The 24,194-nt window shown below is 44.4% G+C and overlaps 1 protein-coding gene across 1 annotated transcript; it reads right to left on the reverse strand.

Moving 5' to 3' along the window:
• Positions 1-2,530: 2,530 nt before the first annotated feature.
• LOC146208709 (uncharacterized) lies at positions 2,531-23,459 on the reverse strand. The gene is made up of 5 exons (XM_084587313.1): positions 23,329-23,459; positions 21,985-22,133; positions 16,421-16,488; positions 13,700-13,783; positions 2,531-2,824 (listed from the first exon to the last, which is right to left on the reverse strand). Exons 1-5 carry the CDS (start codon positions 23,452-23,454, stop codon positions 2,664-2,666), a joined length of 588 nt encoding a protein of 195 aa, XP_084443439.1. The 5' UTR covers positions 23,455-23,459; the 3' UTR covers positions 2,531-2,663.
• Between the last annotated feature and the right edge of the window lie 735 nt (positions 23,460-24,194).

A 24,194-nucleotide genomic window follows, 5' to 3' on the forward strand; every position in this document is an offset into this window, starting at 1 on the left:
TTCTGAAGAATAACGCCCTCAATAATCCCCAAAAGGCTCTGATTATTTACTTACAAAACGCTTCACGTTTTCCGTACTTTTCCTAATAAACAGTTGATAAGCATTAGCGTAGCTTTATTTTGTCGGCATACGCTACAGTATAAGCTCTTTAGTACTGATAGAGCTATCTTCATATGCTAATCCGATCACGTTTCGCTCGTCTTGGCGCCTCCTTGTTACCTGCATGTTGTTCACTGCTAACACTGTTCGACTATATCTCGTTGATAATACCTTCACTAGCCGATTGAACATTGTCAACCATCTGAAATATTTGCATTATCGAATTTACTTAAACCTGTTTCATTGCCATAATGTGCATTCTACTTGTTGTTTGTGTTCAGTGTAAACGTTCTGTATGCCCGCCTGCTTGGGACCCGTAAGGAGGTCTGCAGTATTGCAAAAAATTTGAGACATGCGACGAGATTTATTAGCATTGCACATCATGCTTTTATTCACTTTCATTACAAGCGGGCGTCAAGTTTCATATCAGTGTGGTGGTAGTTAAAAGCTTCTATCTCGACATACAGAAATGTGTACACTACCTATAGGAGGACCCTGGTACAATAGGTGGCTTCCCTAGTCTTCATATCATTGCTCGAAGCCGTCGTCCTGGCCCTCTAGATCACGCGCTTAGCGCTTGAATCTCAGTGCAGAAAAGCAGGGCTACCTCGAAGTTCTCTCGTGTAAGGTTGCAGTTGGGGTATGAAGCATTTTTGTGGCAGGCCAGTACTTTGTGTAGTGTGCACGTGCCTGCATCGTAAATAGTTACATGAATGCAGAGCTATTGCGGAGGCCCGCCCAATGTGCCGAGTGCTCAGTCACCTAAGACATTTGCAAGTAGGCCTCAAGCAAACTACTCTATACTCTCCTATAGCGCATATATTTCTTTTTATTTCACCTACCCATTACTTTCTCCCTATCGCTCACCTCTTTGATTTCATCTGCCCCTTTCACGCTATACCTGTGTTTCCACCGCCCCATTTCAGGTGCTTCAGATATCAGATAGCAGATACCGGGTCTGGCAAACATCTTTTCCTTCCCTTTGTATATAGAATAAAATACCCACTACAGTACCATGTTCTAGTTACCTGTTACACCACAAGAGAGCTGGACGCTTCCGTTTGTGACATTGATCAACGTGCTTCATGATAGTCGGGCATGATAATCAAAATGATGTTTGTGAAGGGGTTCAGGAGCACGCATCCTTTCGCCTTCACCAGCCCGTTAGGCAGCGTTAGATATCAGTGACGGCTATCTCTGTGCAATTTCTAGAGTCTGACAGAGATCTAAATCTGGTCAGGAGCTGACCGTCGTTTCTAAACATGGACTCTGTAGGTGGTGCTTCGGAGATGAGTGCTCTGGTAGCAACATTCGCGGCCTCATTTATTTCTAGAGCCCGGTGATAAGAAGTACAGGCTCGATGATATATATGCGTCATGTTCGAGATAAATATTTTTTTGGTCAGAGGTGCGACTCAGCCAGCCCTAGGTACGGCAGGCCCCTCGCGTGTCCGCAATGCTATATTTGAAAAATGCTATTTGGGAACAACACCTCTTTCCCAAACAGTTGATTTTTATGCGAAGCCTTAATCGCAAATCTCCATAAAGCGTTCTCAAGAGCACCAATATTAAAACGGCGAACGTGTCATTATTGCTTATTTTATCCAATTCATGTCCTAAGGAGCCGCTTATTTGCTACGGCAGTGTATTTGTCTGCATCGAATTTTACACACTTATCTTAAATTATAAATCTGCTGGCATGTTCTCTCCTTGCTGCTTGAATTGCAACCTTGAACATACAGCACAAGCATTAGCGGACACACTTTCAGTTTTATAATTGGGACCTTTGCATCCATAATTTCAGAATTTCTTTACAAACATTTCGTGCAGTGCTATTGCTTTAAAGGCACCTTTATATTCCAATGGCTTCAGTGGTGAGCTGATCTGAGTCATTTGCATGGTTTATGCCTGTAAGGATGATTGCATATGCATGAACCACAGTGAAACGCCTGTGCTTGTGGTTAGTGCTTTACTCGAAGCGAGAAAGCTGTGCCCTTTTCTGAAATTCGGTGGTAGAAATAGGTTGAACACCAATTCTGCCTCAGCACTCTTTGGGAATAGAACTTGAATTACCGCTTCAGAATTAGCCCCTGTGTACTTCCGATACCACTGCATGATATAAACAACTCCCTGTCGTGCACTCTACTATGGTAATGAATTATGGTGAAGTTGTTTTAAGTCTTGCATTCTTAGATAAGGGGTAAATACAACGACAGCACAGGAGCCTTTTCTCTGTTCTTTTTGAGGATGCTTCCAAGCGTCCACAGAACGCCCGACTGTCATTGCTACTTGTCACTGGAGAAGAAAAGATAACTGCTATTATTAGGGCCTTACCAAACTTCACCGGGGTGTATCGGCGTCCTTTTGGGGATCGCGGACGCCTGCTACTAATGTTAAGACATATAACAAAAACCACTACACCCTCAGTCATTGTTGTGCATGTCAATTTATTTTTTGTTTCAAATTATTATGCTTTATTACTCTTGGTGGTACCACCCCTGATTACGTGTCATAACAATCGTCCCACGGCCTGCCCGGTAGCATGATTGGCGGGTTATACCCTATTCAAGCTTGGCTCGCAAAGTCAAAATGATCCTTTCTTTCAACGTCTTTACAAGTTTCTTTGACTTGAATGTTAGTGCCGTTGCCACAAATCTTCGCATATTGTGAGAAACATTCTTGTGGTACCGAGTCCCTGCGTTCTTTAGTAATCCACAAAGCACACTCTGCAAAGGAAAAAGCAAATGATCCCTAGGTTAAACGCTAGCCTCCAATGAACTTTATATCGAGGCAGATCATAACACTTGTCGCTTTTTATAGTGTTTCACATCCCAAAGCGACTCGTTCTATGAGATGGAATTGTGATGCTTTAAGAAAATATGAGAAATGTTCCCCTATACTTATCTGGTAAAAGGTCTAAAATCAGTCCAGCTGTTGCTTAGCATCAGTAATTATTGCTGATTACAATTTGTTTCTTTTTGCGCTTATATTAAAGTACATTCTAAAGAAGTTAATGTTTTCCGACATGTAATAAAGACCTGTCATCATTACATCATCTCTCCATTTAGAGGATGGCTAATATGTACTTAAAGCTTTGTTGTTCACGAAGTTGTTTTTGTTACAGAGGTAGCTAATGAATAGTTAGATGCAGTAAAGTTTTGAAGGAGTCGAACGTTTAGCATCCGCGATTCTTAGCGAAATGGGTAGCAAGCGGCGAGGCACTATTGTGTGAAAAATACTAGCACGCCGAAAGGTTTAAAACGGAAGCTCTGCTATTCAGTAGACAAGTTCTGATTTCACCTCGCTAGGTCCGCGAGATCTGGAGCTCGGTCAGAATAATCTGCCGCGAAAAGCAGCAACTATGCTTCCGATTCCCCCCTTACCAACCTGACTATAGTTGTGGAAAGTTACGAAAGGAAAAGACGGTGTTATATGAGCGATAGCATCTACTTTTAAGACGAAGATTGAGCGTCCCTAACTCGAACCGTCAGACCATGTACAACCTTGTTAAAGCATTCAGATTCATGCCTCCGAAATGTTGATTGGCTTTTATAGTAGTAGAACCCCAATAGAAGCAAATTTCGTCATTTCTGTCATAGACCACAACTGCGCATGTGCTTTGACCGTGGCAACAGATGCGACACTCCACATGTGTGCCGCCACTACGCCGATTTGTGTTATCATGTACCTCGTATGAAGTCTAATCGTTCATGCCCAAACCGCTCTATGGCCCCCTCCGCTGTGTTGGGTAGCCTTCATCACGTCTGACTCCGTACCATGACGTGCTAAATGCTTATATGTTCAGATATAAGCCTGAGCGTATGCATGACTCGCCACGAACAAAACATTATGAATACATTGTTACGAGGCACATTCCGACGTAGCCGCTACAGTTCGCCGTCAGGGACACACTCGCAGAACAAACACAGCCTAGCTTTAACGTCGTCGTTCTTCACTAGCCTAGCACTTCGTGATCGTCTCCGTGACTGCATACCGTAACAATACTCCCCCCCCCCCCCCCCTCTCCCGCGGAAGGAGAGTCTCGGTGCTATACTACACAGGGGAGCGCAAAATATAAGGTTTAAGACGGACGACACGCACGAATTCCGGATGACGGTTTCTAGGAGACTTGTAGTGCACAGACATAATCCCGTAGGTGACGTCGGTAAGTTGCCACACGACGTGGTAAGTGCCCACGTAGCGGGGCAAAGTTTTCCTAAATCTCGGGCTGGGCGCGAGAGGAGTACGAGGGAGCCAGGATGGTAGTAGGCGTCATGGTACTGATAATCATTTTCGTGCTTTTGAGAACCCTGGGAAGCAAGAAGTCAGTCTCGAGCTATAAGACGCGCAGCATCAGCGCAGGCGATGGCATCATAAGCGTAAGTGCCGGAGCAATCGTCGACAGGCAGTAAGGTGTCGAAGCGAAGTAAAAGTTTGCGGCCGAAGAGTAGATAAAAGGCAGAGTATCTGGCGGTATCAGGTTGTGAACAGTTATAGGCGAATGCTATGAAGGATAAAGAGACGTTCCTGTCACGATGATGGTCAGAAACATTATTTGACATTATCTTGGTCAGTGTACGATTAAGGCGCTCAGTAAGACCATTCGTTTGTGAGTGGTAACTCATTGTGAAGTAGCGGTGCGTAGCGCATAAGCGGAGAACATCATGAACAACTTTCGAATTGAAGTAGCGACCGTGATCGGTGAGCAGTTGACGAGGAGCGCAATGAAACAAGAAGAAAGTCTGCAACTTAGGAGGCACAGCTGGTGGGGAGAGCTCTGTTTATGGCATACCGGGTGGCGTAATCGGTCTCTATGTTCCGTGAAGTCGATCTGAGAAATGGCCCAAGCAGGTTGAGACCAAGTCGAGAAAAGAGCTCAGTTGGAGCTGCGAGGGATAACCGGGGGCCACTAGGGTGAAGGGATGGTATCTTCCTGCGCAGGTACAGCTCAGAAGCCGCGACGTTCTTAGGTGTCGGTGAGCTAGGGAGGGCTTTCCTTATTTTGGACTCAATGTGGAACATCTGATGTTTAGTACCTCTGTTTCCTTGTAGTCCTACCCACCTTAAAATCTGCTGTCCATTCTAAGTTAGACTTCGCTCCCACAACACGATCAGGAAAGATGCCAGCACAGAGCCAAATACTTGCTAACAAAACTAAGCAGAATGCCACCAGAGACGGTTGCCTAAACAGACGCCGCTTTTGACGATGACGGGAACTCCGTCTCGGTGGTGGTCGACGGGTCCGGAATAGAGCAAGACAAGATATATACAAGCGGAGTAGACGCCACGGCAGCGAGGAAGCTGCGATCGCCCTAGCGTGCGTTAGAACGAACGCGAAGGTGATCATTAGTGACAACAAATCGGCAGTAAGGAATTTCTGCAAAGGCAAAATATCATACTACGCGCTGAACATACTATCGAAAAGCAACATAGACAGAGGGATCACGCTAACCTTGGCCCCCGCTCACACCAACATACCGGAAAACGAAGCGGACAACGCCCTTGCCCGACCGCTCATTATCCGGGGGGGGGGGGAGGGGGGTACGCCGGCCTCAAGCAAACTTTAAGGTCGAGACGCTCGCGACCTACAACGAAGTCATCGAGCACTACAAGTTAGGACGGCGGAAACGTCCACCCACATATAGGTCCCTCACGTCCACAGAGGCAGTCACCTGGCGCCGCCTGCAAGCCAAGAATCACATGTCTCCCAGATGGAGATACCTTACGCAAACTGGAAATCTGGAGGACCAATTCTGCAAATTCTGTAAAGATATAGGAACTCTAAAACATATCCTTTGGGAGTGCAGCCACTCCCCGGGCTACAATTTATTCAAGGACGCAGAAGCATGGGAGACACGTGCTTCATAGCGAAGACCCGACGACGCAGGCCAATATTGTCTGTCTGGCAACCGAAGCGGCGAAACGCTTCGTCTACTAACCCTTGCTTCTTAGGGTGACATCGGGCTCCCTTGACGCCTGGAAGCGGTACCGGAACTCCGGTGCCACCTGTTCCGGACGATAAAAGTTTTCACCACCACCAAGCCGCGACGTATCGACAAACAGAGCGGTAAAGGCCAGGCCAGTAGAATCGCCGTCGAGCATTGTCGTCTGTACGTGACACTCCTAGGTGGCCTACTGTAGGAGCATCATGATGGTGCGCGAGAACAGCAGAGCGTAAATGTGTCGGGGCAATAAAAAAGGTCTAGATCATTTGGCCGTATTTTGCGTCGGTATGATGTGTCATTAAACAGCACAAACATACTGATGGACGGATCGGAGCTGGCGTTGCGCAGGTGATCATAATGGGGCGCAGGGAAAGATCATGATTCTGTTCGACGCCGATGTGGAGAAAGTCCGAGATGGACAAAACGCAGTCGTCGGCAGTATTGTTGAGAAGTTCGGGAGGGTCAACGGGGTGGCGGGAGAAGCAGTCGGCGTCTTGATGTAGGCGGATCCTGACAGTAAATATTTATTCTTGTAATCGCAAGGCCCTGCGGCCTAGGTGGCCAGTAGGGTCTTTATGTGAGTACAGCCAACACAAGGCACGGTGGTCCGTCATTACGCTGATGGGCCGCCCAAACAAGTGCGAGGAATACGCGCTCCGTAATAGAGTAACTGCGGTAGGACGCAGATATCAGGCGGCTGGCATAGGCAATCACACGAGAGTGTCGGTGCTGATGATGGGCAAGGACGGCCCCAATACCATGTCCGCTGGCCTCGGTGCGCAGTTCTGTAGGTGGAGACGGCTCAAAGTCCGCCAGGAGAGGGCAGAAATGGGCGATGTAAAGTCATGAGCTTGTTGACTGCTTCGTCAGAAATTCACGTTTTTCTGCAGAAGGAGATGAGGGGACGTGCTAGGTCAGTGAAGTTCCGAATGAAGCCACGAAAATAGGAGCAGATCCCTAGAACACTTCGAACATCACTTATATTATGTGGTGTAGGATACTCGTGAACAGCACGAACATTTATCAGGGTCGGGCTGCACGCTATTTGCGTCCACCAAATGTCCCAGGATTTTGTTCTGGCGGCAGCCGAAGCCGCATTTTTTTCCATTCAGTTGAAGACCGGCGTGGCGGAAGACGGCCAGTATCGTAGAAAGCCGTTGAAGGTGGCTTGTGAACGTGGGACAGAAAACGACAACTTCATCTAAGTAGCATAAGCACGTTGTCCACTTGAAGCCACGGAGAAGCGAGTCCATCATGCGCTCGAAGGTCGTAGGAAAGTTATAGAGGCCAAATGGCATGACCTTGAACTGGTATAGTCCGTCAGGGATGAAAAATGCGGTTTTCTCTCAATCTCATCCGTCGACAGCTATTTGCCAGTAGCCGGAATGCATGTCGATCGAAGAAAGATGCCTGGCAACATGCAAGCAGTCGAGGGAGCGAAATTCTTGGGAAGTGGACACCAAATCTCCAAGTTTGATCTTTATTTTTGACTAAAACCACAGGGGATGCCCAGGAACTACAGGAAGGCACAATAATAATGTTTGCCATCCTCTTGTCGACCTCCTCTGTATCACGTGGCGCTCAGCAAAGGAGACTGAATAAGGCGTTAAGTGAATGGGGTGGTATCAGCAGTCTTGATGCGATGAGTAATGCCCAATGTCTGGCCAAAAGAGGTCGGTCCCCAAAATCAAATATGTCGCTGTGCAAAAACAAAACGTAGGAGAGAGCACTGGCTTGCTCAGGTGTCAAATCTGCTGCTATTATGAGGAGTAAAAAGAGTCGAACAAGCAGCTAATATGGGAGCTCAGACCAAGGCACAGGCTTGAGAGCAGAAACTTCGCAGCCAGCGAGAGCAATGCCATGGGCAAAACATGGACTGAGTGGCTGAAGTTAAGGACAGGAAGATAGGTTTTGGTATCCGTGATGGTCACGACAGTGTGAGGGAGGATGACGTTACAGTGGAGAACAACATCGGCGTTTGGGCAAGTGACGTATGTACCATCTGGAATAGTAGGAAACGGGGCCAAAGGAACATACATGGCAGCTTCTGGCAGTAGGCGAAAAAACTCGATACAGCGGAGGCGTGGCTTGATATCTGTGTGGTAGGAGCAGAAAGGCAGGTCTAAGCAAAGAAGGCTCAATCAGGGCAGTGTAGGCCGTTAAAAAGTCAGCGCCTAGGATCACATCGTGAGGGCAGTGGTCGATTACAGTGGAAAGCACAGGGGTAGTGCGACCACAAATGCTCATGCGCGCAGCGCGCAGTCCCACGACGGCAGCGACGCCTTCATCGGTGACACGAACGACTGAATAAGAAGTTGGTGTGACAACATTTTGGAGACGGCGGCGAAACGATGAGTTGAGGACGGATATTTGGCCACCTGTTTCAATGAGGGCGGTAACAGGAACACCATCTACGCCGATATCTAGAATGCGGCAATTAGCGAGTGTCAGCAGAGAATTTTCGGGCCGGGTCCTCAAAGCAGCTTCACCTCCTGGAGCTGCATTGATCAGTTTTTCGGGAGAGGGCCAAAGAAGTGACGGGACGATGAACGGCGCGGCGAGGTTGAGGTGAGCGGGGACTGCGGATTTGGGAAGATAAGGAACGGCTGCACATACACGGGGATGGCGAGTTAAAGTCACGAGAGGGCGTATCACGGAGAGAGTTTGGGTGTGGTCCGTAGGCGGCTCTACGATCATGATGGTAGCGAAGTCGAGCTGGCGGAACCCTACGACTGCGGCAATGGCGATATGTGCCCAGCGCGTGAACAGTTGAAGCAGATGGGTTCGTTGTTCAATGCCCGCCATTCGCCGAGCTGCGGTAGTGGTATCGCGTCGGGAAGGGCGCAGTCGAAGCCGCGGCAGCTACCACTGGAACGGTGAGCGGAACAGATGGCTGTGCAGATGGCTGACTAGATATGAGCTTACATTCAAATTAGGGCCCACATTTGCGAATTCTTGGCGAACGACAGTTTGGATCAGTGCTATAGTAGCGTCAGCCGGCTGAGGTGTGAATGCGACGGAGTATCTGAGAACGACCCTGGTCACGTTTTGCTGATGGGACGGCTGCTGCAGTGCTGGAAGATTCCCGCACGAGGACGTAGCAACTGTGTTTGGCAAGCTGTCAAGAGAGGGGGGGGGGAGGGGGGCAATACGACGGTGTTTAGCTTGCTCGAACCGCACACATACCTCGAGGACGGAGTCAACCATCGTACAGTTTTCGCAAAAGAGGAGGTTAAAATCATCGTCAGGAGTTCGCTTTTATGTACGACAGATACGATTTGGTCGACGATTGTGCTCGCGATGCTAGGTCATTTTTAGCGCCGAGCTTGTGTCCGACTGGCTTGCCAAAGATGTCCCAGAGCTTCTCTTTGCCTATATCTTATGATGTCAGATCTTCTATCGTCTCAAACCAGACGCGCGCCGCCCGCCAGGTAGAAAATTACGTTCTCAAGCAGAAATGTTGCGTCCCATCGGTTATGCTTACTGATTGGCTCGTACATAGCGAGCCGATCTTCGATGTCGACGTCATCGGTGCCGCAAAAGGTGCCCGGATCACGAGGCTGTGCCGCGACTACAATGGGCGCTGGTTTTGCAGTTGCAGAAGGGGCTACGTCGGACACATAGCGCTAGCACAAAGCTGGCGGCCACTGCGGAGATCCAGATTGTGGTATTGGTGTCGCACTCTGCACGCGCCACAAAGATGTTACGAGGCACACTCCGACGTTAGCCGCAACAGTTCGCCGTCAGGGACACACTCGCAGAACTAATACAGCCTAGGTTTAACATCGTCGTTCTTTACTAGTCCAGCACTTTGTCATCGTCTCCGTGACTGCATACCGTAAAAATATTAAAACACCAATTATTCAATATACAGCACAAGTTCTCGCTTGAGTTATCTTTTCTTTTGTCGTGTGCGCTCCGAAGTCAAGCTTTTTCATTGACAAGGAAGTGGAGGGGTACAGAGGCATGGGATTTCACCTTGCCAGATGTTGGTAAGTTCAGAGTTATGCGTTTTGGGTCCCACAAGGCCTTAAGGTTTGTTCCAGAAAGGAGAAAAATCTTCAGCGCTATGGCCTGAGAGTGTACGCTTGCTAGTCAGATGCAACAGGGGGGAAGTGAAGGGCGAGAGCGCATACAGTGCGCGGTAGCTTTAGAGATGCTAGATGCTGCCTCGAACGACGCGGAAAGCGTGCGTCCAAGACGCGGAAGAACGATAAGAATTTTCGCGAAGAGGTGGTGTCAAGGTGCGGAGCGACAAAGACGTTGAGCTGAACTTACGCTACGTATATCCTGACCTAGCTGAGCTAGGCCACTGCTACGTTTTAGGTAAAATCGCAAGGTTGTCATACATTTCTGTAGACACACAACACACGCCGTAACAATAGGGCGGAAGGTGAAATTAATAAATAGAGATAGAATAGCCACAGTGGAAGCCGCGCAATAATTTCTGCCACCTAAAGATCGTACATCACAAGACGCATTCGCTCTTCGCCTCCACTGAAACGCTGCCCTAGTCCGGTTCGAACTCTAGAACTATAGTTCAGCAGCCGAGCATCGTTACAACACAGGCACCTTGGCCCATTGCAAAACCACGCTAAACAGAGCTTTCGCTCGAATAACTGGGTTCAAGCCATGTCCAAATCACCATGTTTTTTTTTTAATTGTGGTTCATTAGAGCACTTACCAGTAAGGAAAAGTTTGCTCCAGGAAAACGCATGCTCGAGCTTGTTACGCGCAGGAATCTGCTCCAGAGGTCTACCTTGACTTGCAAAATACGAAACAGGCTACCATTTCTGTAGTCTGTGTTGTAAAGCAGCGTCTCTGCCGTCACATTTTTTCCCCTATGCGAAGTACAGTTTAATATTTGTGTCAGATTACATTCTCCTTGATGCACAATGCAAGCAGTTCAGCAGCCAGTCTTGGCACTGAAAACACTTTTCAACAAAGATACAAGAAGAGCTTTCTGCCGCAATTCTACTTAGTTCTTATTAACTTTGGTCTTCGCGAGAACATCAGCCTCGCAATACAGATATTCTTTTTTACCTGTACATTTCGCAGCCTTTGCAATCTCCGTTGATAAACTGAATATCCGAACATATTCCTATCACTACGGCCGCGCTCGATAGATGCCAAAGACGGAAGTTAATGTTATGTGCAAGCGCTGACAAAGGCACCCAGTTAGCATAGAATGTCCATTAGGCTTTCAGATCATGGTTCGCACACTGACACCGCATCCAAAGTTGGTCTTCCACTTTCATAACACGATGACCGCAGTGCGCACAGTTCGTCTTTTATAACTGGAACGTGGTTTTAGGGAGACCAGCCGTCACTTTGCATACCGTGTGTATGATTATGACATTGTTTTTTTAATTACTTGATAGCATTTTTATTGCGAACATATATCAGTTCAGCTTAGTCGTTTAGTCGTGTCCGACTCTTCGTGACCCTATGGACCATATCACGCCACGCTTTCCGGTCTCTCACTTTCTTCCTAACATCACATAACTTCATCTTAAGTGCCTCGAGGATGCCATCTAACCATCGCGTTTGCTGCCTACCCCTTCTCCGGCGACCCTCAACCTTTCCCAACATCAAATCTTTCTCCAGCGACTCCTCTCTTCTCATCAGATGACCAAAGTAGCTGAGCTTTAACTTTAGAATTTGACCCTCCAATGAGCAGTCAGGGTTTATGGTCGACAATATCGACTGATTTGATCTTCTGGCAGTCCAAGGAACTCTCAAGAGTCTTCGCCAACACCACAATTCAAACGCGTCAATTCTTCGCCGGTCAGCCTTTTTCACAGTCCAACTCCCGCATCCATACATCACAACTGGAAAGACCATAGCACGAGTTATACGGATCTTGGTTGGCAGACTAATGTCTCTTCTCTTTACTAGGCGGTCAAGGCTAACCATTGCTCTCTTTCCCAGAAGCAGGCGTCTCCTAATTTCATAGCTGCCGTCTCCTTCCGAGGTAATCTTGGAGCCTAAGAAGATAAAATCTGTCACAGCTTCCACTTCTTGTGCATTGATGCTCCAGGACTTGATAGGGCAAGACGCCATGATCTTTGTCTTTTTAAAGTTCAGTTTAAGCCCAAACTTCTGACTCTCTGTTTGTATGCGCATCAGAAGTCTCTTGAGTTCCACTTCACTTTCTGCCATTAATGTGGTATCATCCGCATATCTAAGGTTGTTGATACGTTTTCCAGGAATCTTCACTCCAGCTGAAGACTCGTCCAGACCGGCCTTCGTCATGATGCACTCAGCATGTAGGTTAAATAGGCAGGGCGACAGTGCACAGCCTTGTCTCACTCCTTTCTCAATCGGAAGCTAATCAGTAAGACCATGCCCAGTTCTGACTGGCCTCTTGCCCTTCATATAGGTTCCTGAGGGGACAGACGAGGTGAATTGGAACTCCCATCTCTTGGAGAGCTTCTGCTGTGATCTACTAAATATAATCTTAAGTGCAATTACTTTTATCGGCATTTCTCTCACAGCATCATTTTTAATGCACCGTATAGAATTGCAGAGCTGAGATTGAAACTATCCCACTTCGCTTCTGTGTGCGGTATTAGGCGCCGCATTCCTCATACACTAGTGCTAAATTGAGAGGTAGCATATCGCGGTCTTTAACCCTGTGAAAACGATGCAATATTATATGGTGGCCTCAGAGATGTCCTGCAAGACTTGGTAAAGAAACACCCCTTCTTTGTTGACGATAATGCTTTGCTCTTCTATAGGGAAGGCTTACATATGGTTGCTGTCTTCAGTAGTTTACAGTCAAAATACATTCACAGCGTCGGTTTCTTTTCCATCTGTATAAAGGGGAGTGTGGCCCCAACTGACCACACTGCTCACAAGATACAAGTGCGTTTGGCGTGCTTATGCAACTCAACTTGAGAAGTTCTCTGTCGCGGAAAAAAAGAATGTTTTAAAGACAGTCTCAAGGCTAGGTTAACTGTTAACTAAAACAGAAGAATCAGCAACCTTGAGCAGTTTATTTAGCTCTTCACCAGGGTATATATTTGGAGACCATGGGTTAGCATCCTACCGGCCACATGTGATTGTTTATCGGGTAGTTTGTACTCCATCTTTTCCACGATTGCATTATTATTCCACGCTAATGCATTACAAAACATTTTCTGAATTATAGTGTCCGGGTCTGCTGGCCCACTCTGCGTTTCCAACATTTGGACCACAGATTTTCTTTTTTACTCATTTGATGCTTAAATTAAAACGCATTTCTGTTCTCTTTAGCAAACAAATAAACCTTTAGTTCATGCTGACATCTCTGTTAGGCAGGAGGAGTACTTCTTAACCCGCTGAGCACGAAAACACCAGTCGGTTGAGCAAAATTCTTAAAGGGCTGCTTGGTTACTTGATCTTCCTGCTAGCAGATTATTTGCATTAGAAAGCAAACATTATGGTGTGGTTGGTGCTAATAATGTTCAGCAATAATAATCGCCTTCTATATAGCAAAAAAAAAGAGAAACTTCATCCGTACTTCATTGGCGTTATCCTTTACTCTAGAATAATGGACTCGCCGAGGCCAACGCATTCTATTGCTTCAACACATTGACATCATAATTCGATTCCTAGAGGATATGGATTCAAAGTGCAAGTAATGTTTGAAAAGTGTGTGGGATTATCACTTACGATATCCGACGAGAGGCATATCTATTATCACGCAGCTCTCTTGGTCAGAGTAGTACATGTGTCCAACAAAAAACTGGCCCGGTTCTGCAATGCGGAATCGAAGTGGACAGCAGGTAAAATCTTTTGCTAAATATTTTACCATGAGTTTATATCTTTTCTCCCTCTTCTCCAGAGGGACATGAAAGTGCCCTGTCATAATCAGCAATGTTTATTGGCCGAACAGAAGTATGCTCTCAAATCCCAACAATATTTATAATCGCTAAGCCTTGTCCTCCAGACACAAGATAATTGGTTGCTTTATAGATGTTTTTGTTTTCAAAAACTCCCAATAAAGTTTTTTATTAAGCATACAATCCTCCCTCACATTGCACTAGTATAAAATCACTGCTTTATTTCACGGTAGTGATTTCCAAGCCTACATGCACTCCTATATTGATTCAGTGCTCCATAATTTGAACATCGTAGAATTTAGTGAAAGCGTAAACAGTGATCCACATTGTGTTGCTTTCAAAGCATTAATACAATCACTAACGTATTTCCAAGTTCTCAGCTTCTCTTGAATGAATCCCTTGGCGACGAGCATCACTACGCGGCAAACCTTGCGAATTGTCTCACGGAGCAAATTTGATCGCAGTACCAAATGGTTTCACGAAATAATTTGAACCATTATCTGCATTATCTAACTTACACTTCCTCCTTAGAAGGCGATATACCTGCATGCCACAAAATGAGTTCAACAAAAGTAATGAGCGTGACTCTGACATTTATTAGAAGTCCACTCGAGTGGACTTATTTTTCTTCAAGCTCGGGATTTTAAGACGCATTGTGTTTTGCGGCATCTGTATCATATTGCAACATGCTCTCATTTACTTGCTTGTAGGCATAGCATACATTCCTGCGTATAAAACTAATTGTCTTTTGATGCGTATCCTCCGGTGGCACCAAGTGAATAAAGGGGCCACAGAAACATAAATGGCGTAGATTTCGAAACAAAAGTTAAGCCAACTGTGGTACGTTGTAAGTTTAGTTCATAGAGGTATTGATAGTTTTAGAATAAGTTGGCTTTACGGTGCAAATGTTTCCTTCTCATGTTTTATCTGCTTTTAGAATGAGTAATTAGAACTATCCTGCAGGATCCATAGGGTGCATTTGTGAAAACAACCACTTCCTGGTGGCATATTTACTGGTAAATGCAGTCCGTACACGATAGTTTTATTCGCGTCCATATTCTCGAACTCCGTGTTGCAGAAATGTCATTGCGCGGTTGGCGCTCCTCTTTATATACTCTGTTACAATGTGAGGTCAATTATCACGTGACACCGAACGATAGGCCGTATTCATAGTTTATCGATTTGACCTTGATCTTGACATTTGTTATCAGAAGTGCGACACCACTAATGTTTCGTAGTTTCACTTGTGGAAAACGTGACTGAAATCTAAGCGTTGCCCAAAATATGTGAACTTTTTGTAGAAATATTCAGGTTTAAATTAGGTCTGGCATGATTACCTCAGATAGAAATTGTGCCAATTTAAATTTGTGGTTAAATTTGGTGTCCACAGTTTACTTTAGAACATTTCGTTTACCTGCATATCTCGGCCCTACTAAATGCTGCCGAAGGGAGAATATTGTAAATTAATTTACTAACGCCTAAGTCAGTCCTGTACTTGGCTCTGCCAGTTTTGACATGCGTTTTCTCGCCCTCTTCAAAGCCGAAAACCTCTACATAAAGAAGGACAGAAGTGTCGTGAAAAAACTGCTACTTATTTTCAGATAACGGTGCAAGTACAGTTTGAACCACAGGAAACAAATTAAAAACCTCCTAAGACTTGTATAAAATTTCCTTGTTCTATTACACAATGAAATATAATTTCTCTTTTATTCATCCGTAGAGTTGTATTTAATTTCTCGCTCGCTGTTTTGTATTTGCCGTGGTGAATTTCATTTTGCATCTCTTGTGATTGTAAAAATTTGACAGCGACCAAGACACGGTGCAGGAGAGCGGGTGCTTGGTGAGGAGCTGAATGTAAACAGGCTTCAAAACAACACGTTACCACAAGTAATTTATTAGAACTTCGAGGATAAAGAGTGGAACATATTTTGCTTATATGTTTTGCAGCTGAGACACAAGAATCAATTTATTCGCAGATGCTCCTTCTAGAACACTCTACATTTTCTTTTCTATTTTCAAAATCACACCCAATTCGTTTAATGCTATCTATTCACTGTGTGTAAAGTGAGCATAAAAGTACAATAATAAATATTTTATGTTTTGATTGGTTAGACCATTTCTTTCAGTGTGTTTGAAGAGTATTTTCCAATATTCTGCTGATATGTAGGAATTGATTTCAAGGGCACAGACGTACTGATTTCGATGGCAATTTTGAAAACAAAACCCAGAGCGATCGAAGAAGGACGTTAGAGTCCAATATTTCGACATCTATAGAAACCCAATGGTGCCGGCTTAGCCATGACCTATGAGGCGGTATATAGGATTTCACTGTGCTGTCTATGATCTGTGATCTTGAAGAGCTTTAAGTGCACCTTATAACTATGCGACCCAAATTCGCGGGCAATTCAGCGCACCAAGCCCTCGTTACGCATGTGTTCTCGACGACACTTCTAGAATCAAAAGAAAATAATACAAAGTGTGTACTTATGAAGGCAGCAGGGATAAAATCAGCGGGAAAAACTTTCTTATAAATATCTTGTGGTTTACTCACTTATGGGGGTGGTGAGAGTAAAGTCGTCAGGCGTGTCTGCTGGCGTGAAGTAAAGAGGAACCTGAAATCTGAAAATAATAAAATAAAATAATGAGGAATTTTATCGTGAGCGTAAGGGATGACATGGCAGCGTCAATCGCTTCAGTCAGCTGCTCCGCGTTCGCGTCCTCATCCACATACATGTTATTTGTAACTCGCTAAATTGCTGATCTTATTACTGCTGTGTTATTGCGCACATTCTTTATCATACAAGCGTAGGCTACCACATTTTTAAAATTCACCCAAAATAGGTAAAGCCTGTCTTTAACTAAACCGTAAAACAAAGCCCGCTTGGGACAGAAACGTAGCACATGTGACTCGGAATTCGAGGGTCATTGTGGGTTATATTCACATTACAAAGGAGCCACTCTATGTGGCATTTTTTGTTGGGTTGTCTTGCATTGTTACTCCTGCCTACCAATAAATGTCATAGTGTATGAACTGCCACTTACAATTTGCCACATGTATGCTCTAATAAAACGCTGTATGTAGCACCCAATGTTGCCTACAAGTGCTGTGTTTATGAAAAAATACGCAAGGCACTGTACAGAACAAATACGCACTGTACAGAACACTGTACAGATTGTTGACGAACCTGATTAAATTAATTCTTTGAAGGCTTAATCAATAAACTTGCAGCAGACAGCCATAGCTCGGTACTTTCGAAGGGTTCGTTCTGGCTTTGTTACCCCGCCGGGATGGCACAGTGGTTACAACGCTCGACTACTGTTCCCAAGGATGGGATCGAATCCCAGCCTCGGTGGCCGCTTTTCCACGCAGGCAGAGAGAAAGATGCCCGTGTAATGTGCGATATGAGTGCACGTTGTAGAATCCCCAGGTGGTCGAAAATTCCGGAGTCCTCCACTACGGCGTCTTTCATTGCCTTAGTCGCTTTGGAAAGGTGAGGCCTACAAACTAAACCAACCCTTTGTTTCGGGGCAAATTCCGCAATGACATTGGCGTTCGGACCAAAACACTGTGTGCCTTGAATTGGCTACTGGTATCTGGCAACCACACAGACAAGACTATTGATTGTGTTCTCAATGTACAAAATTGTGGTGTTCTAACTTAACACGACTACGGGATATTGACAATTTGGCAGGAACTACCAGATCGGCTTCGGATATCAAACGAGAAAGGAGCTGAAAGGAACCTACCCGAACCTTTGCTTCTGGGTTAAAATGGTATCTTAAAGGGACTGTGTCATAGCTTGGTGAAGGGGAAATTTATGACTATGTCAGGTGCGTGGAAGGTATACCTGTAAGCGTGGAAGGTATACAGGTATAAATTAAAACATTATTCATTACGCCAGTTTCAAAGTGCATATCCATGAAATAGCATCCCAAGGGACCTGCGACCGAATCTGGTAACGCTGGCGCGTCATGCCCTTGAAGGCGTTTTTGAAAAAAAAAAAACACTTTTAACTCTGTTTGATCTGCTTTCACTTTTTTGTGCAATGAATCTTTGATAATTGGTAATTCTTTCATGCACTCTTTGCCCCTGGCATATTATCATCAGGATTTACGTATGGTACCTCCATCTCATGTTGGTTTTTCTTTTAATCATGGACTAGGCTTACCGGTTTATCGATAGATAAACTTGTTGTAATTTATTTATTTGACGCTTTGCTATTGTTGGTGCCTGCTTTTTTCGGCATCGGTCTAGAACTTTTTTTCCCATCCTGGGCGTGGTTTCTGCAGGTGTATGTGGTTATACGTGTATTTGGATAAAAGTGTTTGGCAGGTTGTCAAAATAAAGTTGCATCAGCACTTGTGTGTCCTACTTCTTCCTCCTTTGTTTGTCCTCGTCCCGCTACGCGCAACAAGAAAAACGGTAGCTTAGGCTTCTCGCTCTGATCATATCTCAGGAATTGAGCAGAGGAGAAATAAAACACTGAAAACATGAAAAAAGGGGATGCATTCCTAAGTGCTGATTGAGATAAGCAATCCTAGCTTTTTTCTTCAAGAACTCGCCATAATGATCATAGCTGAATAGAATCAGAGAGCCCCTTAAGAGATGCTTGAGGAGCTTTTCAAACATTTTGAATAAAGTTTTATTCCATATATTCTGGTACATTAATTATCTCCTGACGGCAATTCGTAAGGTCCGCGTGACCCCCAAGTAACATTTCTAGCTCTTCTCAAATTAAGAAACGCCAATAAAATAAGAATTTTGGGCTGCTCTAAACGCAGTAACATATATTTCGGACACACTTTTTGTTCCTAGCCTTCACTCGCTGAAAAGGCCGGAAGTTTTAAACCAAACTCAGTGTTTCAGTTATTGTTGAGGAGCAGTCAAGCTCTTGTATTTCGCAAAAGTTGCCATACAAAATAGGGTTGTCTTTCAAAATTTATGACATGCTATTCAAAAGTCTCTTTTAGTCGCACAATTAGCAATGACAATAGACAACGGCGGCATTTCCGTTAATCTCCGTCTTTGATATATGCGCAAATCGTTGTCGATTGTGGGCAAATATGGGGTAATCACGCGATAGCTGTAATTGAAAAGAGAGACCAGAATCTTACGCTTCCTTTCTCGCTGCACGCCTAAAGACTACAGTAAAGGAAATTATATTAAATGGTGAAAAAAAGAGCGAAGGCAAGAGGTATCGTAAAAAGGAAGAGGGGGAGGGTAGATGACGCCTATTTCATGAAATTCAAGGTTACCGATTTGTACGAAGTCTTGATTCAAGAAACCTGTTAACTCTTGCCACCTCCGGATCCCCCTGACCCGTTTCCCGTTTCTGACACCAGTGTGAGCCGGAGAACGCATTTTCTCGGATCATTCTTGTAGAGTGCAGAACGATCGTTATTTATGGCTTATGTTGACAGGCTATTGGCCTGTCAACATATTGTATATGGTGGACGGTCACAGTATCTTCGGTATTTTGAGCGTATTGAATCGGGAATGTGAAATCTATTTGGTTGAAATGGGGCACACTTGTGTCTGTATCTGAAGTATAATTATTTCTAGTACTTGAACTATAATCGTGATTGTGCTATCACTATTATTGTGACAATGGGTACGTCCTGTGGATCATTTAGCCATGCTCTCATATATAGCCATGATCTCACATCTGCACTTTGCAGTTCTGGCAGCGGTATGTGCTGTGATATCTCAAGTGTAGTTCCGAATGTGTCATCGTATACTTGGTTTTGAATACCGTTTTACGGTAACATTGTAATCAAATGAAGGCAGCCTCTCTAATGATGTTTGTAGGAGGTCTAGGGGAAGCTCTGAGAATGAGTGCGAATAATGTTGGATTTTTACTCTGAAGCAGCTAGGGTTTGAAATGTTTTATTACCTTGTTTTGTGTCAGTGCCATTGACCGTGAACCCTGTTACCGCTTTTGAATGTTCTTATTACTACCGAAGCATTGCAAATTGTAATGTTATGTGCTCCACCTTTGTGTAGAACGTACGTTTGAAAGTGTTATGTGCCTTCTTTATATACCTGATACGTCCCACTTGGGTAGCGATTTCGTGGGCTGAAATTATAAACTGCGTCACATGATACTCCAGTCTAGCCTTCCACGGTATGGAAGTAGCACTGCCACGACTGCAGCGCTGTAAACGTTACCCACATGCATGGCTCAGGCACCGATGAGATGAGATGAAGTGGAGAGCCAAGTAAATTGCGTAAATCTCGGCAGTCCTTGAATCTGTTGCATGGGCTAGTCTACATGACTGTCGCGCATTCATGCGCGGAGTCACTAATGCAGACGTTGATATTTTTTTTCACAAGAACCGTCAGTATACATATGAATGTAACCTGGATACCACATGTGCATCTGGTAAAGTACTAACTTCACAATGTCACACTCCCTAATTGCCCCTTCAACATACAACTATACTGTAGGGGTAACTAAAAGCCATGGGGGGTATTCTGCAATTCCTATCCGAAATTCCCATCTTGGAAGAAGCGGGCGATGCTGTTGAACACATGATATATATAATTTCCATCTTGTTCATGAAGCACAAACGCTAATGGGTACCTTTCGTGCTGGGCTATCATACGGAATATATGCCTACAGCTTTCTATTGTCCGTAACACTACAAACGGAGGTTGTCAAGCCTCAGAAAATTTCCTAGAGCTGTACATTGATTGAAGAACTCCGGAACACACACGAAGATCGTTAGTTAAAAATCTTTGCAGGCGTTCCTCTAAGGTTTGCGGCACACTATGTAGAATCGGCCACGAATACCCAACTCTGAGATGTTCTTCCAAGGCAATAAACCACAAGGAAAAAAGTAGAAGAGACACACACGAACGCCGGCGTTCTTGTGTGTCTCTTCTACCTCCGTGGTCTTTGTACGCTGGAAGAATGCCTCAGAATTGTGCTAGACATCAACTAGCCCAGCTTTCTACGCTTAGATAAATATTCAATTTAGTATATATGAGTGTCGTGTGAACTGTGAACAGAGATGACAAATAACCACACCAAATCGTATGTTCAATCCTGCGCTGCTCATTCACAACAGTTTTCACTTGGTCTTCGATATATCTTTTCAAGGAGCCAAGAGAGTGGTCTGTCGAGAACTACACCCAGAAAATGGTGTTGCTTAAAAGATGACAAAGATTTACATTTATGCAGAGTCAGAAATCATTCATGTTCTTTCGAGTGCAGTCAAAGTAACTTTGTTTGGGTGAGAGAGCATCATCCCTCTCTCTTTTAAAAAGCAGTCAATGATATCCAGGCCTGCTGTCAAGGTAGACTGAATAAACGCTGCCGCTTTGCAAGAAACCCAAATGCAAAGCATAATCGCCAGATTGTGAACAGTGCAAATCAGAAAGGAGCGTCCATGGCAAGTTCGCCATCACACAGATGAAAGGAAAAGGACTAAGTACGCTGCTATTCGGCACTCCCTGCATGCGGCTATTTTCCGTGATTCAGGCTTCACTCGTCAGCATGGATATTTTGCTTCCATCTGAAAAGTTAGAAATCTAACATAGTGTTGGTACACTCACACCAAGGTCTAGAAAACTTAAGACAGATTTTACTTTCAGTATCAAGCACGCGCTTGATGTCGAAAAATATGGCGATGGTAATAGTGCCTTTGCTACGTCCGTACTCTACGTATGTTACAAGGTTCAGAATTGCAATCGTATTGCACCTACGGCGATAAAAACCAGTCATGAACTCAGAACAAACTCTCGTTTCTTCACGCCCCCCCCCCTCCCTCTGAAGCCGGAAGTCTCTCATCTTCTCTAACACTTTGCATAAGAAGCTCGTTTGGCTCATTGCACGAAATGAGCCTTATACTCGCTTTGTTCTGGCACACAGAATAGGTTTGGAAAACAAAAGTCCACGCAAACAACGTAGAATACTCTTCTCGGTTGTGCACTGGTTCCTAGCTTTTTTTGAAGGTAACAGGAAAGGCTTTTTTTTCTTTTCATGACTATAAAACACTCCGTCAGAGAAGTATCCTCTATGCTTGCCTCTCAATTCGAACGGCAGAAATCTCAACAAAGAAAGCATGGTGCGTTCCTCGATAGTATCAGAAGTAACATCGGTATTCCTTCACCTTTCTCCATTGCTGCCGACCACATTCCACATATAGGTGGCACTCCAGCCATCTGGGTCGTACTGTGTCCTTGTTGCTGTCAGGCAGTCGAGGGTACCGTCGTTGTCAACGTCCATTAGGGCAATTGCATCTTTTAACAGCGCTACTGCCTGCGGGAACAGCCGGTACATATACGAGATAACATTGAAAATGAGCTTCCACAAAGTACTTTCTCCCCAGCACCAGTCACACGGTGTCACAAAACGAGCCAGTTATCTACTTTAATAATTACGAGTGTTGGCAGTCGACACAACGGACTAAGAAGTATTAACAATTATACTTTCTGGCTTTTGAATCCTAGCGCAAGAAAATCTGCCATCATTTAAAACTCACGTTTCGCATCTCAAATATACCCGGATATCCATTTGCAAGACCTGATTAAATGGTAAGAAATATATTTATACACAATGATGGAAATAAAAGGTCACTGCTTGCATAGTTTACTGTAGTTACAGTTTTTCTGAAGCAGTAGCATTATAGGTATCATTCATACACTTTGAATTTTTGAAGAGTTTAAAAAGGTTGCATAGCTAAATAATGACTATAAAGGGGATCAAAATAGACGTTTTCGCCTCTTTTTTATAAGCCTTACATAAAGCAAAAGTTTAGTAGAGCCGAGGGGAACAGGGGACGGTGGGTTAAACTGTCAGTTATTCAGTGCTTTCAGACAGATTTATTGCGACGTAGCCGGCAGGTGCATGTCTCTATGAGATCTTCGCATACGATGTTCATTAAATAATGTAGTTGAAGCTTGAGAGTTTGCATGATCGTATTAAACAGCGTACCTCATCAGCTCTGCTTATACAAGAAGAAGAGCGCTTTAGTGTTATTACCTCTTCAAATTGTTATTGCCTCTTCATACCTTTAAGACAAGCTTTATAAAAGATGCGAAGTGACATCATTTACACAGACTAACTATTTCCTTTAGCGCAAAAAACAATACTAAAGGGAGAGGGCTTCAATAAAACGTAACAGTTAGTCACTCAATTTTTTTTTTTTTTCACACGCGCTGTTGGCAGGTACAAATTTGACAAGCAGCAAACTGGTCTTGGGGCTGCTGCTTTCAGAGAATCTCTCAGCAGAGGCGTTTCGGGCGGTTTCAGTGGGCGTTTACAGAATATGCTTGCAAAACGATAGCAGCTTCAGTTTATTTCTCGCGGAATGAAAACAATACTTCTCAGAACTACTTTGTAACAAGTTTAGGCAAAATGCTTTTTCTTCAGCTTTAACGCTCCTCAATCACTGAAGGTTTTGTTAACCAAGAGAAAGCGTGATTTTAGCAAAACGACAAGAGCTATCGCTCACCTCTGCAACGGAAGGAAATTCACGCTGTTGCTCGCTCAGTCCAACCTCACTCGTGTAGGCCCCAGCAGCCATAACATAAACTTGAATGATAAAGAGCATTTTAGGAAAGTGCAGCATGCACATCATCCTGGGCGTAGCGTGTAACGAACATAAGGAACAAAGTTTCCAGGATCTTTATATATCCAGGCCTCTGACGCCCTTCTCATCACAGGAACGCACAATAATCTGCCCTCGTTATTACATTCGCTGGCACTCCCACCCATGTCAAATTATATTAGGCTGAGCACCTGCTGCTGCGGTCAGAGAGAACAGTATTTTACTTGTCAGTTGAAACCGTGATTTTTTTTTTCATCTTCCTTTATTCGTTTTTTTTTTCTTTTCAAAACTGTTCTGCTTTTTCCTCGAGTACACGCAGTATACACATTAGTAGCACTAAAAATATGTATTGAGGTTTTTGCGAATGGTTCTTTTATAATTGGCTCAAAGCAAGCTTGATTCAAAACTCAGAATATTGCAGCTTTGACCTTAAAAATTCGGACACACATCTGCTGCGCACAACACACTGCAAGTAAATAAATAAACCTGCAGTAGACTGCTGTACTATTAGACAGTTTGATACTCGGGTATCTGTGTCAAAAAAGGTCATGCCCTGAGTACGTGTAAGTAGAGTGTATAGTGCAATACAGCGATCGCCACAAATGCTGCACTTTGTTCCTCACAGAAAAAATAGGATTTTGTATATATTTAGAAAAGAGAACAGCGAAGTATAATATCACAGTGCTTATGAGAATATTTCGGTATGAGAGGCATATATACATACATATATATATATATATACATACATATATTGTGAGCCTTCTGTGGAC

The sequence above is a fragment of the Amblyomma maculatum genome, chromosome 1 (genome assembly GCF_055883805.1).
Source record: "Amblyomma maculatum isolate TAMU_Amacu chromosome 1, ASM5588380v1, whole genome shotgun sequence".
NCBI lineage: Eukaryota > Metazoa > Arthropoda > Arachnida > Ixodida > Ixodidae > Amblyomma > Amblyomma maculatum.